Source organism: Diutina rugosa, assembly GCF_008704595.1.
Source record: "Diutina rugosa strain CBS 613 chromosome Unknown scaffold1_size794362, whole genome shotgun sequence".
Classification (NCBI taxonomy): Eukaryota; Fungi; Ascomycota; class Pichiomycetes; order Serinales; family Debaryomycetaceae; genus Diutina; species Diutina rugosa.
In genome coordinates, this window is record NW_022995155.1 from 294,948 (window position 1) to 307,441 (window position 12,494).

General features: G+C 49.2%; 5 protein-coding genes across 5 annotated transcripts; 2 read left to right on the top strand and 3 right to left on the bottom strand. All coding sequences in view use genetic code 12, as the record gives it.

The window, feature by feature from the left end:
- Window positions 1–307: 307 nt before the first annotated feature.
- On the top strand, window positions 308–2,756 carry TRP2 (anthranilate synthase; the record flags this gene model as incomplete). Its single annotated transcript, XM_034156203.1, has 2 exons — window positions 308–925; window positions 1,266–2,756. 2 exons carry the CDS (start codon window positions 308–310, stop codon window positions 2,754–2,756), a joined length of 2,109 nt encoding a protein of 702 aa, XP_034011693.1.
- An 833-nt stretch (window positions 2,757–3,589) lies between these two features.
- Window positions 3,590–5,128, top strand: DOT6 (Dot6p; the record flags this gene model as incomplete). Its single annotated transcript, XM_034156204.1, has 1 exon — window positions 3,590–5,128. One exon carries the CDS (start codon window positions 3,590–3,592, stop codon window positions 5,126–5,128), a length of 1,539 nt encoding a protein of 512 aa, XP_034011694.1.
- A 120-nt stretch (window positions 5,129–5,248) lies between these two features.
- DIURU_003442 (aminoacyl-tRNA hydrolase) lies at window positions 5,249–5,875 on the bottom strand (the record flags this gene model as incomplete). Its single annotated transcript, XM_034156205.1, has 1 exon — window positions 5,249–5,875. One exon carries the CDS (start codon window positions 5,873–5,875, stop codon window positions 5,249–5,251), a length of 627 nt encoding a protein of 208 aa, XP_034011695.1.
- Window positions 5,876–5,989: 114 nt separating this feature from the next.
- Window positions 5,990–7,771, bottom strand: INN1 (Inn1p; the record flags this gene model as incomplete). The annotated part of the gene is made up of 1 exon (XM_034156206.1): window positions 5,990–7,771. The coding sequence occupies one exon, from the start codon at window positions 7,769–7,771 to the stop codon at window positions 5,990–5,992; it is 1,782 nt and encodes a 593-aa protein (XP_034011696.1).
- A 498-nt stretch (window positions 7,772–8,269) lies between these two features.
- Window positions 8,270–12,370, bottom strand: SKI3 (SKI complex subunit tetratricopeptide repeat protein; the record flags this gene model as incomplete). Its single annotated transcript, XM_034156207.1, has 1 exon — window positions 8,270–12,370. One exon carries the CDS (start codon window positions 12,368–12,370, stop codon window positions 8,270–8,272), a length of 4,101 nt encoding a protein of 1,366 aa, XP_034011697.1.
- Window positions 12,371–12,494: the final 124 nt, after the last annotated feature.

Consider the following 12,494-nt stretch of genomic DNA (forward strand, 5'->3'; position numbering starts at 1 on the left):
GGGCTGATTTATGTTTCATGATCACAAGCAGTGTACTATATAGAGAATTAAAATCACAAAGTGGCCAGCACGGCTGTAACAGCAGAAGATCGCAAACACTGATAGTCGAATAGAGTATGTTACACGATTCCTTTCGTCCTTGATTGGACGACGCCGGGATCAGCCGAAATGTATCTCACCCAATAGTCTCGAATTTAACCGTTATCAGCCCAGATAAGCGGGTCACTAATGGTGAGAGCCTCTCCTACCAGGGCTGCGCATCGCGCGTTTTTGCGATGGCCCCAGCTCACCCCTCGTCAGCCATCAAATGTCCTCTAACCATTCGTACCAACCCAATGAGAACGTGGTTCTCTTGAGACAGACCAATCAGCTTGTTGGCTTGTATCTGATTATCCGTGATGTTAACACCAAGCGTGGCGATTTTGTCTTTTACCTGGACCGTATCATCAGATTATTAGTGGAAGAGGGGCTCAATTTGTTGCCCGTCGAGAAGTGCACCATCAAGTGCCACGGCAATAATGAATACGCCGGGGCCAAGTTTTTGGGGAAGATTTGTGGGGTGTCGATCGTTAGAGCTGGCGAATCGATGGAAATGGGTTTGCGTGACTGCTGCCGGTCGGTTCGCATTGGTAAGATTTTGATCCAAAGAGATGAAGAGACCGCCATGCCCAAATTGTTCTACGAAAAGTTGCCCGAAGACATCAGCGATCGTTACGTGTTTTTGTTGGACCCGATGTTGGCCACTGGCGGGTCGGCGATGATGGCGGTGGAAGTCTTGCTCGCTCGCGGGGTGAAGGCCGAGCGCATCTTCTTCCTCAACTTGTTGGCTGCTCCCGAAGGGATCAAGGCCTTCCAAGACAAGTACCCCGACGTCAAGATTATCACCGGTGCCATCGACGATAAGTTGAACGGGGACAAGTACATCGTTCCCGGCCTCGGTGACTTCGGTGACAGATACTACGGCATTTAGCATGATCATAGGACACTATGTAATATACATATCCACAGCTTCACACGTAGGTCTCTGCATTGTACCAATTGTCGACTTCAAACAAAAATGAAAGGGCCGATGAAATATACTGCGGGCGCGACCGCTCGAGACTTACCCTCCATTAGTCACCTGAGCGCGAACAAAAATGAGTCAGCGTGGACAAAAGCTGGTATCGTGATGTCGGTACGTACACTTTAGGGAAAGGAGAAAGTTGAAGCGAAATGCTTTGATCACTAACATCTAGATTCAACCGAGCTTGGAACTGCTCAAGCAGATCATCGCTGATGATGTTTCGCTGCCAAAACCCAACCTCTACCCCGTGTTTAAGTTTGTCCTCTCTGATGAATTGACGGTGCACAACGCCTATCTCCGACTTGCTAAACTCAACGATGCCAACAGATCGCCGAACTTCTTGTTTGAACTGGCTGTGAAAGGTGACACTGTCGACCGATACTCGTTTATAGGCGTGAACCCTCGCAAGATCATTCGCACTGGCGATGACGACAAGTACGGGCCCGGGAACACTAACGTCGACCCGATCACGGTGTTGGAGCAAGAGTTGGCTCAATACCGTCAAGCACGTTTGCCCGGGGTGCCTAAATATGCTGGTGGGGCCACTGGCTACATCTCATATGACTGCATCAAATATTTCGAACCTAAGACCAGACGGCCACTTAAGGATGTTTTACAAGTGCCTGAAGCGGTGCTTATGTTGTGCGATTGTGTGGTTGCATTTGATCACGTGTATCAAAGATTCCAGATTGTGTACAACGTTGGCGTTGATGACGTTGACGGCGATTACGACAAAGCCGTGAAGGAAATCGAGCGCATCGAGCAGCTCTTGACGGATACCACGATCACCTACGATGAAGTCAATCCTGAGCAATCTCCGATCAAGCTTGGTCAAACTTTCACCTCTAATATTGGCCAAGAAGGGTATGAGGGTCACGTCACTACGCTTAAGAAGCACATCAAAAAGGGTGACATCATTCAGGCGGTGCCGTCGCAACGGGTGGCTCGTCCAACAAGCTTGCACCCTTTCAACATCTACCGTCACTTGCGGACGGTGAACCCATCGCCTTACATGTTCTACATTGACCTCGTCGAGTTCCAAATCATTGGGGCGTCGCCGGAACTTTTAGTACAGTCAGATGTTCACAACAAGGTCATCACCCACCCGATTGCCGGAACGATCATGCGGGGGAAGACGGCCGAGGAAGATGAGGCTAATGCCGAGACGTTGCGGTCTTCGCTCAAAGACCGGGCTGAACACATTATGTTGGTTGATTTGGCTAGAAATGACATCAACCGCGTGTGTCAACCCACCACCACAAACGTCGACCGGTTATTGACGATTGAGCGGTTCAGTCATGTGATGCACCTTGTGTCGCAGGTGCTGGGGGTGTTGCGTGACGACAAGACTCGTTTCGATGCTTTCAGATCGATTTTCCCCGCCGGTACCGTACTGGGGGCTCCAAAGGTGAGAGCGATGGAATTGATTGGTGAGCTTGAAGGCGAAAAGCGTGGGGTGTACGCCGGGGCGGTGGGTCACTGGAGTTACGATGGCAAGACGATGGACACCTGTATTGCGTTGCGGACAATGGTATTCAAGGACGGGATCGCCTACCTCCAAGCTGGTGGGGGTATCGTGTTTGACTCGGATGAGTACGACGAGTACATCGAAACCATGAACAAAATGAGAGCCAACAACAATACCATCGTCGAAGCAGAAAAGATTTGGGCCGATAAGGTTGGCACACAATAGGTGAATAGAGTCATCTACGTTATAGAGGAGTAATGGATATAATCTGGGAGCAGTACCCTTAATCAATTAAATACTAAAGCCTAATGCCATAGTGTATGCCATACTTTATCAACAGGTTCGAGGTATACGCTTAATCCGATCTGGATACATCAAAAACGTGTTGGTGTCGACGTGTGCTTTTTGTGTCGCCCTACCAACCGCTAAGGTTGCTCGACGCGGAACCTGTTGAGGCAGTGCGATAGGCTCACAGTTTAACCCTAGTTGTCGGCTAGCTCGCTTGCCTGTCACGAGACAGCGATGTTTATCGTTGCCTACCCACCTGGCGTAAAAAGCAACATTAGCCGCAGGCACCGTAACGGGGACGTTACCAGTTGGAGGCTTGCAAATGCTCTTAACTATGGCTCTGGCTCGGGGCGGCACTGCGACCCGATGTACCCCACGCGACTCTAGCCACTTTATGACAGTGTGGCAAGGGCGCCGGGTGAGGTGGCACATGCGGCAGGCTGTCGAGTCATTTTTGCGGTACTCAAGTGCTAACTAAGACTCGTGTCGATGTCGGTGACCTAATTGTAGACGTGTAATTTACAATGGGGAGTAACGGTGGCGCCAGGCGGAAATGGACGATCCCGGTATTTACTCATCTAGTTATGAGCCCGGCGCGCACACTACGTGCAGGAAGTACCGTCGTCGACGACGATGATCATCTTGCGACCACCACCCTCACTACAGTTAAGCGCCATTACCCTGACTGCGCCCTACCGGGGATGAGCGACGACAAGAAGAATTTCCTGAGGACACCCACGCTGTGGGACGCTGAAGATGACGTCCTCCTCATGCATTTAAAAGACACCCAGAAGCTCGGCTGGAAGGAAATCGCCTCCCACTTCGTCAACCGCACCCCAAACGCATGTCAATTCAGATGGCGGCGGTTGAAGCTGGGCAACTTGAAGAACCCTCCCAAGCTGGCAGCCGCGTTGGGCAGCGCCATCCCCAAACTCGAAACGCCACCGAAGCCGCCCAAGAAAAAGCTGGCGACGCCCACGAGCAAAACTCCCGTGGCAAAGGACTACGGGTTCAATCCCATACCCAACCCGCCTCCGTTTACCGGACTCGACAACTCGCTCACCAATGCTTTAGCTGGCTTAAACGCATTGCTGAACTCGCCACTTCCTGCGGCGCTGGCAACTCTGCCACCGCTGGGAGTGCACACCCCGATGCTGGGCGCCGGTGGCACGCCGCTGTCGCCTCGTCGCGACTCGGTGCTGGCACCTACTACCCCTAAACCCCCGCCGACCACGACTGAAAACTACGAGGCCACTCTGAGCCCGCTGGATGTGCCCTTAGACCCGCAAGCGCACGCCAGCGCTGCCCTGACCGCAGGGGGCGGTTACTATGCTGACGTCCTGGTAGACCCGACCATGAATCTCCCCCATAATCAACCGGGACCGGTCCAGGCCGGAACATACATCCACACCCCGAGAAACTCTGCCGGGAGTGTACAGCACCCGCCGCCGCCTAATATGCACAATAACTCGGTGATAGCCATTGCCCGTGATGAACATGATCGTCAACTGGTGCTGCTGCTGAGAATTCTGGTGCTGTCACTTCCATCAAAGCTGATGAACATTCCCCACCATCCCAGTGTGCTGGGACCATTGGCGCACTTACCGGTGCTCTTTGGACGGGATTCCGTCAGTGGCCCCCTGCGCCTGGGTAGTATTAGCGGCCCTCCTGGCATTCAGCCGACGATAGCTAGCTTGCGACAAGGTCTGGTCGTAAACCCCCTGGGTGGCGGCTATTTTCTGCGTAGTGGCTCGGTGGTCATTCCGTTCAACGCTGACAAAAAGGAGGAAGAAACTCTCAAAGCGGAAGCGAAAAAATTGGAAGCTGCCCGTGATCGTCTGCGGCCTAATCACCGGGATCGTACAAACAAACCGCCACTGAAGGCACTGGTACCCGTGTTCAAGCTTCCATGGACGATGGAGGAAGACGAGCTTCTCATTAATCGACGTAACCGTGAGCTCCTGTTCGCCGAGTTACTGATACTTTTGCCGCAACGTACTGAAGGAGAAATTTGGCTGCGAATTGACCATCTCGAGAAGATTAAAAACGGTGATCGCGCGCTGACATCTCGGGAGCGGCGCCGGCGCCAAAGTCTGATCGGGTTGGACGATGTGGACGACTTCTACGATGAGATGATGGGAGGCATTGACGTGCTGGATGACGATGATGATGACGAAGACGTGTTGGTTGAGGTGGATGAGCTGATCGCCATGGCCCGCCGGCGAGCTGCGGCGCTGCGTAAGCGTCGGGCACTGCTGGCAGTCAACCCCTTGGCGGTGAGCGAGTCATTTCGCAAGCGGCCTAAGTAATGTGTTTATGTTGTAATAGAACAATCGCCGCCCCACTTGGCGGTGCTTACCTCCCTCAATACCCAGTAGCCTGGCCACATTTAATGCATAGAAAATTCGCGATGATGTCTATTGAAATGATCAGTAAAGTTTAAGCAGACCGGTAATTTCGTCGAGCACCGCCTTGGGTGCCGGTCCAAGCCCCAACACTGTCGCCGACCCGGCGGCGATTTGTGTGCGTCCGGCATCGTGGACTATGTAGGCATTTACACCGAGACTGAGCGCCTGGGCGAAAAGAATGTCCATTTCTTCCTGGTTGGGTACTTGTAAGGTGATCTTGGCTTGGCCATTGCCATATTCCCACCGTTGAACCATTTCGGGGTTGAATGCAGGCGACGTGGGGTTCGTGATCTTCTTGTAAAGAGCTAAAGTAGCGTGGCTGCACTGAGCTGCCGCTTTACCCTTACCCATCTTGAGGTCTTGACGAACCACAAGCACCATCTTCACATCACCCGGTACCTGATTGAGCTCACGGGAGTCAACATCGGGTCCGTCCAGCTCGGTATCGTACTCGTAATCCAGTACAGACTCAACGTCACCAGTATTGCGGGAAGCTTCTATCAGCAGGCGCCGCTTGGACTTCCGCAGGCTTTTGCTGGGCATGAGCCACAGCTTCACGTAATACCCAGTGACGAACAGTATCAAGCACGCGGTGATCACAGTGGTGGTGGACTGGGTGGAAGCCATGACTGAGGAAAACGTTCGCATCTCATCGAATTCGTGTGAGCATTGTCTACTGGCGTGGACACACCAAGCAGGTGAGGCAGATCAGCCAAAACTACTTTATCAACGTCTATTTCATAAGTCATCAAAATGCTAATGCTAATACCGGTTGCCTGAAATGTCTTTAATGTACAGCTGACGGTCAATGGTGTAGTACTCTTTCTCACTAAGACCATAAGGAATTTTTGGAGGTACTGGGGGCTTGGGGTCATCCTCAAACCCGGCGTGCAGGGCTCTGTCAAACACCGAGGGCAGAAACTTGCCATTGCCAATGTAACCAGTCTTGTGGGTGCGCAAGTCCACCGCCAAGTCTCGGTCAGTAGCATGTCCCTCCGAAATCCTGAACTGTTGATTTAGCTGTTCTGTTGGCTGAGGGGCATAGTATTTTGGGTCTATTTCATCAGCATCCGCTGCCACAATCGGCTTTTCCAATTGAGGGTGATGAGCATGACTCAACAGTCTCACTTGCTGATTCATGCAGAATACCTGGGTTGGCAAATCTTCCGGTTCGTCCTCTAGACCAATCAGATCAGCACTAAATGGTACTGCCGTCAGTAATCTCGAAAACAGTTTGGACAACTCACTAGATGGCAGGTATCGCATCAGACCAGACTCCAGTGGTCTTTTACCTAGCACCAGGGTATGAGGCGGAGGCTGGGGAACGTCACCATCCACAGCTGATTCTGGAGCAAAATTCATCTCACTCTCGTATTCAGACATGGGCAGGGGGCTGCGGAAGTAAGGTCCTGATTCATCTGTTCTTGCTCTCTCAGATGGAGAGTGGTTCCATAATGTGCTCACTCCATTTTTAGTTTCGTACTTCGAGACGAACTTCGAGATGCGATTCTTTAATCCTCCTTTTTTGTCAATGTCTTCTTCGTTCAAGGTGACAACTGTAGGGCTTGGAGGAGGACGTTGAGTGGCAAACTTCTTGAGCTTTTCAGCTAGACCAGGCGGTTTATAATTTCCCAGTACAAAAACTTCGTCCACTGCAGAGTTGCTCTTTCGATGGGGGTGTTTCGGCGGGGACCTCAGTAGATCACTGGTTTGGCTCAACCGCTGCGAGATCCGCGGTCTTGGTGGATCTTGAGCTAGCTGCGAGTGATGAGCTGGCGGTGGTGGGTGTGAATGATGGGAGTTTTGTGAAGGTAGTGAGCTATGCGGCAGAAGTGAGTTGTGGGGGGATTTGCGTACTGGCGATCGCCGAGGAGAGATCGAGTGATCGGGAGACTCAACAGCACTACTACGAATACTGTGAGTTGGCAATGGTGGAGGAATGTCCTTTGGAGGGATCGGTGGTCTCAGAGAGTGACTCACGCCAAACTCAAGTGACGGCCTCAGTCCCATAGACAATTGGTCGGATGTATCCTCGATGTGATCGTGTACTGATGCTTCCAGGTAATGGTGTGGCGGGAGTGGAGCTGTCGGAGCACTCTCCACAGGCACTTTAGGTGGTACAATAGGCACAAGTGGATAAAAGGTCATCTCCAAGTATATCAAACCGGCGCGTTTCTCGTTAAAAAGGAGCTCATACCACCCGTCTAAGATATACTTGCCATCATGATAGTTGCTATGATTGAATACTTTCAGACAATCAATTTCACAGTGGCCAATCATTGTGGGATCGTTCTTCGTTTCGTCAAGTACGTCAACCACAAGTATGGGCTTTCTTTCAACCAGAAGATCGAAGCGGACTTCATGTGTCCAATCGGGTGTTTGGCCAGCTCTGAACGCACTGGGAGTTTTCTTGGCCACCGTACCTATGCGAAGAGTAGCATATGGCAGCTGTTTGTCAAATTTTCGACGATTGGGTAAGTGTTTGGCTCGAACGACGATGACAACAAGGGTGCCATCGGCAGACTCGACATGATGCTCGTTCATGGTTTGGCGTGGTTAAATAGCACCTTTCTGGAGGCCGGAATAGTTCTCTAGATGATTCTCTCGCAACGGAGCTTGTCAATTGATAGGATGGGATGTACTATGGGAACGGCTTGTTTATGTTTAACCGTTTTTCATCAGTGTGATGCGCATATAGGTTAGAGGCACTGAACCAGGGATCAAAGGCAAGTGACAAAGCACAGCCTTCATAGGGAAGCCTCGTAAATAGTGGGGACCGGATGTGGGAGCAGGCTCAAAAATCATTCAATCACAGTGTCAATGCTTTGCAATGCTCAGACACGTGGTTGCCATAAGCACAACCGCGAATGCCCTGCTGCTGGTCTAGCACCGTGAATATGACGAATAGCAGTCATTCGGGGTAGTCAGTTCTCATTGACTGTGAGGGGGTGGCGCGGCCACTTGTCACTAACTTTAGAAGTTCCGCGAGGGTCCGCTGTGTATGTCCCTACGTTTTGAGAAAAGATGCGTCACGTTTACGAACTAAGTCGAATACTTACTTGGGCATAAAATCATCAGCCTCTGGATCATTCTTTCTTCACCCGAGTCGTGGTAAAGCTTGGCCAAGTAGTCACTACGCACCTTAGAATGAGGTAGCTCAGCAATGCGAAGGGCCACGGTGTTGTCTAGCTTTGTCCACAGATTGGGGAGCCAAGGAGTCAAATAAGCTTGACGTTGCCAACCGGTCGAATTAGACATTCCCATTTTTTCACTAATGGCGGCAATGACATCAGGAATTATTTGAGTAGTATCTTTGATAACATCCTTGAGCTCAATCTTGACCAATTCATCTCGCACAGGACCGAAATACTCACTCATGTCGTCCCGAAGCAGCATCGCTGCTAAGACCAACACAACCATAGGTGAGGACCCGTATTCCTCAATGTAACCAAATAATTGGTCCAATGCAGCTTGCTTAGTATCATCGCTGTTGAAACTGTACAAAATTTGAGCTACCAACACGACAAGCCGTTGTGAGGTGGGGTTTGCTTCCAAAATTGCTTGAAGTTGAGCAAGAGCAGCATCGAAGTCACCAAGAAAATAGTGGCATAACCCCGCGGTAATACGGCACAGCAACTCTAATTTTTGTTCGGCACCTTCAATAAGTGCGAGAGCCTGTTGGGCATGATCAAGAGCTTTAGTATACTCACCTTGACCAAGTATAACTCGAGCACATTGAGCTTTCGCTTGCGCAAACCTTACAAGATTTTCCTCCAGTTCATCATTTTCGTAAGCCATTTCAAAATGTTCCAATTGCTTGGTCGTAGTTTCTTCACTCCAATTGTACTCCATGCACCGCTCACTTACGTTCGAGGCAACAATTTGACCCTGGAAGTCGTCCGGAAAGTACTGAAGATACTTGTGCATAGCGAAGTTCGCCAACAGTGTAGTTTGAGCAGTGGTGATGTCGTGAGGGTCGGCTCCACTCTTGTACTTCGATAACGTCAGTGCTCCAAAGAGAAGCTGAGCCACAGGCACCTTACCATTGGCAACGATATATGCATGTGCAAATAAACGATATGCGTTGGTTCGATCCTCGCGAGCTTGGGATACCATGGCACTGCCTAACCACGACAAGGCATTTGTGGGAGCGACACTTTGAGCTCTAGCGAAAGCCTGGTGAGCCAAATCAAAGTCGTCATACTTGAGATAAAGCGAGGCTAAATTGATCCAAATCAGAGCGTCGTGTGAGTCAAGAGTCGTTGCTTTGATGTAACAATGCTGAGCAACTTGGGGGAATTTATAAAAGTAACAGTTCCCTAAACCGACCCAGTACTGAGCATTCATGGGTTCAATCGAGATTGCCTGTTTCAAGGATGTAATTGCAGGTTCAAGATAGTCCAGATGATAAACAATCCCCTCACAATAAGCCATACCCACGTTGTATGCAGCTGCCAGTCTGAGGTACTTGTTGGCTCGAGCGCTCAAGCGCCTTTGACCTTCGACAGCAGCTAAGATAACAAGTTCAAGTATGAATTCATTCAACTGATCGGATTTAGCTTGTGCCAGGGCCCAACTAATATCACCAACTGACTCAACCCCTTCAAAAATATCTCTCAAATCCTCAATGGAGACCAGGTCACGGCGTTGAATAGTCAAATAAACTCTCAAACATTCACCTACCAGCTTCCAAAACAATTGCGAATCAGGGTTGACCCTGTGGAATTGGCGCAAATACCCCAAAGCATCATAGTTCAGTGCTAATGCACGACCAACATAACCAGCCGCCATCAACTGTTGTGTTTGACCCATGTAGGCCTCATAAACACCAGCAAGAATACATTCCTCGTCCGGCTTGGAGGACAAAGCTTTTAATAAGTGCTCCAATCCTTCTGTGAACATACCCATATCACATTTGACCCTACCATATAAGTATAGGGTATGCCAGTTGACTTCAAATTCAGTGAGACAATGGTTGAAAACCTTTGCTGAAGCTTCCAACTTCCCGCAATGGTAATAGGCTTCTCCCAATCCTTGCCAAGAGGCAGAGTCATTAGAGTAAACACGCAATGCCAGTTGAAAGTATTCGACTGCCTTAGCGTCATCCTGTCGATTGAGACTCAATACGCCCAACACTCTCCATGGCCAATCACGATCAGCATCGGTATTATTCACCAGAATCAATCGGCGTCGACCAGATTCCAGCTCAAGAACTTTGTTGCACAAAACCTCCGCTACATCCCATTCACCTTGTGCAGAAATATCAGCCACAAGATACTTTGCAGCAACAATCTCATCAGAATCAAGCTCGATAGCCTTGTAGAAGCATTTTTGAGCTCTTTCCGCATCTTGGAAAGCATTGTACAATTCGCCCAATAACGTATAAGCCGGAGCATAATTTGGGTTTTCTTTGAGCGATGCAATTGCAGCCGAATGGGCCCTAGACGTATCGTCGTCATGATAAAACAGATATGCTAAGCGCCACTGGCAGATCGCACGAAAGTTGGCCAGTGCTACGTCGGTGTCAACAACCGCAGCCAATGCTTTCTGGACACAATCTCTCCCATCAACGTGCTTTCCCAATTTGATATAACACCATCCGAGTTCACTCACAGCTTCTGTATTATCGGGGTATTGACGTGAAACTTCACTGAGTAGACTATGGGCAGCGTCATAGTCACCCTTTTCCATCAAGATAATCCCCTTGCCAACTCGCAGGTTCACATCTCCGGGATTGATTGCAAGAACGGTGTCATACAATTGCAAGGCTCGAGGGAAGTTCTTCGGCGCTTCATAGTAAGTGTACACAATAGCTAGAGTTTTCAAGAAGTCAGTTTTTGCATGCGGCAAGAAATCATCAAGGCCGTACTTTCGTTGTTGCTGTGCCAATAATTGCACCAGTTGTTGGCACCGGGCCAGAGCATTTCGGTACTCTCTGATGTGAAGATAGTAGTTACAAATCATGCGATTGGCAAAAACGCTATTCTTCGATTTGTTAAACCCCTCAATCATCATGCTAATAGTTTGATCAGGTAAAAGAAGGTTCTTATCATCATTGGATTCTTCGTCAATGAGCTCGTGTTCTTCATCATCAATACCTTCGTCCTCTTCAACCACTTTTTCTTGTGGTAAACCCATAGCTCCACCCGTTTCATTAACGATGCGAGCACGGTCGAAGTCCAGCATGTCTGAAAGAACAAATGCATACATCATTGTGGAAAGAGAATCGTTCGGAAACTGCTGGAGGTATCGAATCACGCGATCAGTGGGTATATGACGCAGTGAGAGCAGTTCAAAGTCTGCCCAATCAAAATATAATTGCCATGCAAATAACAGAGGCACATTGAGCATAACCATATCATCGACCAAATCCTTTGCTAAATTGAAGGTTTCTTTTTTGTTTGGGGTACACTGAAGTAAATCAAGCAAAAATCGAAGTTTTTCTTCTTTGTACTTCGTCCGAATTTCGTCGTCATCACTGATTTCAAGTAATTGATCATAATGATCAAGAAGTCGCAGCAGGTTGTAGATGCTGTATATTTGGGAGTCATATGACTTTCTTTGCTCTGGTGTAAGCACTTTGCCGAGTTTCACGCGCTCCTTCATCAGGACTTTGGCGACTTGTTCGTCCACAGGCTTTTTAACAAGCTTGATGAGATGTATTAAATTGTCCTGACGAGTACCGAGTGAATTACCGACGATATCCCCAAAATCAGTACCAGGTTGCGTGGCATCAACGAATTGAGTGAATACATCACGATTGGTTTTGTATCCGATAGCATCAAGGTAGTTTTTCACATCCTTGAGGGTTTCAGCTGGCAGAATACCCTGATCCTCTTGAATATGGGCCAACTGCGCTGCAACTTCAAACACTTTATCAGACTCAGGAGGATTCAACAGACGGACCACTTGAAACAAGCCTTTCCATCCGAGTAGATTATTGCCATCAAGGTTTATAGCTTTCTTGTAAGCCTTCGTGGCCTCGCGAGGTTTCTTGAGCAATTGATAAGCTTTTCCTTCGAAAATCAACGCAAAATAATTCTTCGGGTCTTCCTCTAGTACCTCTTTAACGTAATAAATGGCGGTGTCGGGATCATTATCCTCGAGCGCCTTCTTGGCGGCCTTAAGCTCTGCTTTGACCATTCCGCAGGTAAGGGTGCGACAAATTGTTTGAGTAGTGAGAATCGTAAGTGAGGATGACATCCACCTTATGAAAAGCCATGTATTGCTCGAAAAGTTTTGCTTGTCATCATAATTGCATCCCTCC